At 48.6% G+C, this 4,970-nt stretch overlaps 1 protein-coding gene across 1 annotated transcript in view; it reads right to left on the bottom strand.

Annotated features, from left to right (window-relative positions):
• The window catches only part of LOC108803268 (neuroligin-3-like), a 29,416-nt gene that overhangs the window by 1,991 nt on the left and 22,455 nt on the right, over positions 1-4,970 (bottom strand). The window contains exons 5-6 of the mRNA XM_018575101.1: positions 4,696-4,881; positions 1,831-2,620 (exon numbers count right to left, since the gene is read on the bottom strand). Coding sequence (XP_018430603.1) covers positions 1,831-2,620; positions 4,696-4,881 — 976 coding nt within the window. The remainder of the gene's footprint in view (positions 1-1,830; positions 2,621-4,695; positions 4,882-4,970) is intronic.

Raw genomic sequence — 4,970 nt, 5'->3', positions numbered from 1 at the left:
GTGAGGTAGCTAGAAATAGTTATCTGTCCTATCTCAATCGTCTCACCTCTGGAGTATATGAAGCATTAGTCCATACAATGCAGATGTCCTCAATGTAGTCACGTGACCACTTTGGTTTGCGTGGCCTGTGCTCATACTATACTAAGTCTGAATGATGTAAAATATGATTTTTCTTTCACATTGTAGCAGAAATCAGAGGGTTGGATGAGAAGAAATGCCTGGTTCATGGCCCGTCAACAGGTGGCAGCACTGACACGCTGTGCATGTTCTCCTCCATCAGTCTTATTCTACTCTCTATGAGATGGGGGCCCGCTGCTGGACCCTCGTCGGTGTGATTTAGGCAACATGCTGCCATTGGGTTCATGACAGCTTCCGGTGTTTCAAGTTCTTAGTGGCAATCTCTGTGACGCACTGCAAGGGTGGCAAGGGGGCAATATCTGAAAGGTGTGGCCGGCCCGGGGAGAGCATCTGATCAGCTTCCCCGGGAACCTGATGGAAGCCTATCTACGCTCTGCGTTACCCCACCACCAACACCACTAAACTTTACCCCCAACTCCGATGGCTTTCCCCCAATTATATTACAAAAACTAGAATGGAAGCTCCAAATGCTTACCTGAACCTGCAGTCACGTGACACGCCAGTCCCCGAGTCGTCTTTCTTCTGGGGGCTCCTTCTCTGGTTGGTGACATGGGCACTTCCTATTGTGTCCATCGGTGGGGTCCTCAGTGTCCTGAAGACTCCAAAGGTTGGTTTGATGACAAGGGACAAGACCAGTCAGCAACGGGCCTGGACTGCAGCGGTCCATCACCTGTCTTCACTCCAGGACAAGCGGGTGGGGGGTGTCACTTGATGGCAGTAAGTTGAAAAAAATGGATTTTGAATGTTGATGGTGAATGGGTCGGAGCGTGGGGGTGGGGGGGAGTGTGGGGGTTTCAAGGACAATCAGCAAGAAATTTCTGACCCATGCGACCATGTAAAATGTTTTCGGTCACATTTTTAATATTCTGGGACAGAGGAAGGTTTGTGGGCAATGGGCTGATGGCAAGCCATTGAGAGGCCGAAACTCACCACCGTTCCCCATCCACCATAAACTCCAGACTTTGCTTCTTGTGACTTACGTCTCCGAGGTCATCACTTTGCATCCAATGAAGATGAAGCCCAACTCAACTTTGAGTAGACCGATACAAAAAAAAAATGGCCCCATAAAAAAGTTCAACTATCACTGCAATACTCACCTACTCTACACCACAGAATGTCCTCTCTGTCTTGCTGCAGTCGCTGGTCTGCTGGATTGAATGACGCCAGTCATTCAACCTATTTCCTGTGAGCCTAGTGCATCAGAGTATCGTCATCATGACCTGGGCTCACCGTATGAGGCCTACATCATTACATGAGGCACCATTCAGTGCAGCAACAAGGACAACCCAAAGCCGGAGGGAAGAGTAGGACGAAGAGAACTCATGTCACGTGTCATGTGACCGAGGAGAAGACAGCTGGAAACCAGGTATGTATATTAAAAAATATTGTGGGGGATGGGGTCAAGAGGGGGCTATTGCTGCACCCTTTAAGAGCATGTTCTGGGCATTATTTCTGTGTTTTATGTATTGAATGCTTCCCATCTGGTCACAAGTCATAGACATCGAGCATTTACTTCTCATTCTACCCTCGGAAATCGTCATTCATCTACATTGTTCTGTTGTTAGCACTGTTCTCACAAATTGAAATTTCCATCACTGAAAACACCTCGAGCAAGCTCTGATGGCTTCATGACCCCCATGTTCCTGTTCCCTCTCCATCTTTTGCCAAATATTAACCATCGCAGTTACATACCCTGTTTTAGCAAAGTTGGTCCAGTAGGTCATGACTACAGCACTCAACATGACGTCATTCTTGGAGAAATTGCAGGGGAATAAATCTGTAGGGCCCACCATCGGGACGCCAAAAACGTAGGGCAACTCGTCGCCGTGGGCAGCATCGGACCAGGCTGGTTTCATCAAGCTCTGACAGTGATGGTAAAAGGCATAAAAATAAGTCGGCGAGCCGTAACGAGCGTGTAAATCGGCGGTCACCACCGACGGCTCCACCCACTGGTGGTCAGTGAACAAAGCCACCAACGTTTTGCGTCGAGTCTCTGGATTGTCCCGGTCCGCCCAATCCGTGTACATGAACTTGATGGTCTCGCGAAGCGTGTCCTTGCCTTCCGGGTACCCATACAGGTTGTCCACAAAGTTAGACACTGAGTAGTCGAAGTCGCTTCCAGAGACGCCGTCTTCTGCGTCCACCACGTTCTCCACAAACTTGAGCCCCTCCCCTTGGTTGACCCCCAGCATTATATCGTAGTTGAGGAACTCTCCTTGCTCCATGAGGATCTCCGGGTCATCTGGAATGACATCGCCATCGATGACAGGTCCAAAGGCGACGTGATACCGGGCCGGCTGGATATCTTGCTCCACCAGTTCTTTGGCCGTTTTCTGGCGCAAGCAGTCCACCATGTCGACGGTGTCTAGCACGTTGCAGCCCACTTTCTCGGCCAGTAGTCGCGTGTACTTCACGGGTTGGTAATTGACGGCCCAGCTGGAAAGAGCTGATCCGCTTTGTATGATCGCTCTCTGGAACAGACCTGTCACAGAAGACCAGATTTAATCATATGCACCAAGCATGACCTATCTAGCAGTCAAGGCATTTGTATTTCACACCGGGTCAACTCCACTTCCTGCCCAGCTGGTCTCAGTGTGTGCCAGGGAAGAAAACGAAGCACAAGAGGATCATTCTAAAGACGGGAGGGGATGGAGGAAAATGAATGGAGTGAGAGAAGAGGGACAGGGAGAGAGCCAGAGAAAACAAAGAGTACAAAGACTGGGAAATGAAGTGTGAGAAATAGGTAACACCGCAGAGGAACCACTCGCCCTACTACCGAAACTACACCATCATATCAATGTAAGCGACCAGCAAACAGTCGCAGCGTCACACACGACAGATACAGAAACATATGAGACAAGGAAGCCGAAGAAACACAAAAATAAAAAAGAAATTGCGTAAGAGACCCAAGCCGGCCACACGCCACTCCCATTTCCCTTAGATTTGGCCTGTTAGATCAGCGTCTGACAACTTAGGAGGTATAGGTGGCCTCAACTGCGGCCCCTGACATCACCAAGGGCCCCAAGCCTACTACAGAAATTGTGATATAGAATGTCTATGATCAGAAAGGGGGACTTTCTATGGTATGCACATATTTGACCCCAACACGTGAATGAAACCATCTGAGAGAGAATTTTTCAACTTTGGCAAATCCTCCAGACTAGAACCATAGGGAAGAGGTCAAACATCTCATGGTGACATGTCATACATCACAGATTATCTTGCATATGGTAGTTCTCGTCCACTTTTTCAAGGATGCGTATGCATTTCAGATGATAATCTCATGTAGAGGATGCCAACAAGGTGTTTAATGTGAATGTGAATCTTTAAACTTTGGCACAGTATGAAAAGAGCTTCAGGATAAGGTTGGTCAAAATTAAAGGGGCCCCCCTGTCTGACACCGGTAACTGTATGTCAGAGGCGAAAGAGAGAGGAAGTATCCACCTTTAATTCTTTCATTATTCAATGTTGTTCTATATATTAGTAATAATGCTAGAGAAGACTGCCAGAGACTGAGGACATCCTAGAGGAGATGGTCTGAGCCTGCAAAGAGCCTACAGGAGATGTTCAGAGACTGTGGACATTCTAGAGGAGATGGTCTGAGCCTGCAAACAGCCTACATGAGATGTTCAGAGACTGTGGACCTTCTAGAGGAGATGGTGTGAGCCTGAAAACAGCCTACAGGAGATGTTCAGAGTCTGAGGACATCCTACAGGAGATGTTCAGAGACTGTGGACAGCCTAGAGATGTTCAGAGCTTGCGGACAGCCTACATCAGATGTTCAGAGACTGTGGACATCCTGGAGGAGAGGTTCAGGGCCTACAGATGTTGAGAGACTGTGGAAATCCTAAAGGAGATGTTCAGAGTCTGAGGACATCCTACAGGAGCTTTATGTGGAAGTGCAACACTACATTGTCAAAGATTGTTGACGTGCTACACTCTCCTCCCTCCAGCACTCCAACTCCCTCTACAGTCCAACGATGGCGGTCATCTTTGGCTAAAGCATCAGTCATGCCATTCTGCTCATTTCCTGTGAGCCCAGCCTATCGTTTACACCCTCCCCCACACCACCCAGGGGACATGTCAACACACAGACTGGGCTCACAGTACTCTAGAAGACTTCAGGGTTCTGTATCATTACAAGGTCCATAGGGATGCTTCGGAGGGTGAGGTGGGGCAAAAGGCTGGAGTTCCCCTTGAAGTAAACCCTTGCTGATCTAACAGATGGAATCTAATGAACATCTAGCAGGCGTGAGGCCAGCTCATGGAAGGGTTCAGGAGCAGGGAAGGGTATATTCAACATATTTTGTACCTTTGGAGCGGCCCACATACAGAGATCGGATGATGCAATCATGGAATAATGTCAGATGGTCCATAAACCTTCAATGTGATGGAACAGACACACAGACACGGAGTTACAGCAAACAGTCATGAGAGCGTGTTATAAAATGATGATGTCATTAGAGATCCGCAGAGGTAACCGACATGGACACATTGGGACTCTTATTAGAGATATTTCATGGTGACATGTATCAGAACATCGGGAATCTGGGCTACCTTCCGAGTGATGAGACAGAGTCAGGAGGCTGACACAAGATGCTCCGATACCGGAACCAAAAACCGTGATCCGGTGAGGGTCGCCGCCAAAAAACGCCACATTCTCGCTCACCCAACGCAGAGCCTGGATCTGATCGAGAAGGCCGTAATTGCCTTTAGCTGCCTGATCGCCCGTACTCAGGAATCCTGCAAAGAGAAGGAAATGTCACTCACACATCGGCTCACCTAAAGCTGCGCTCCGGGCGCACAGATCAGGTACATATATGGGGGGGGGA

Source organism: Nanorana parkeri, unplaced genomic scaffold (genome assembly GCF_000935625.1).
Source record: "Nanorana parkeri isolate BGI_ZX_2015 unplaced genomic scaffold, ASM93562v1 scaffold3549, whole genome shotgun sequence".
Taxonomy (NCBI): Eukaryota; Metazoa; Chordata; class Amphibia; order Anura; family Dicroglossidae; genus Nanorana; species Nanorana parkeri.
The sequence above is the reverse complement of the archived record's forward strand: the minus strand, read 5'-3'. Positions and strand labels throughout refer to the sequence as shown.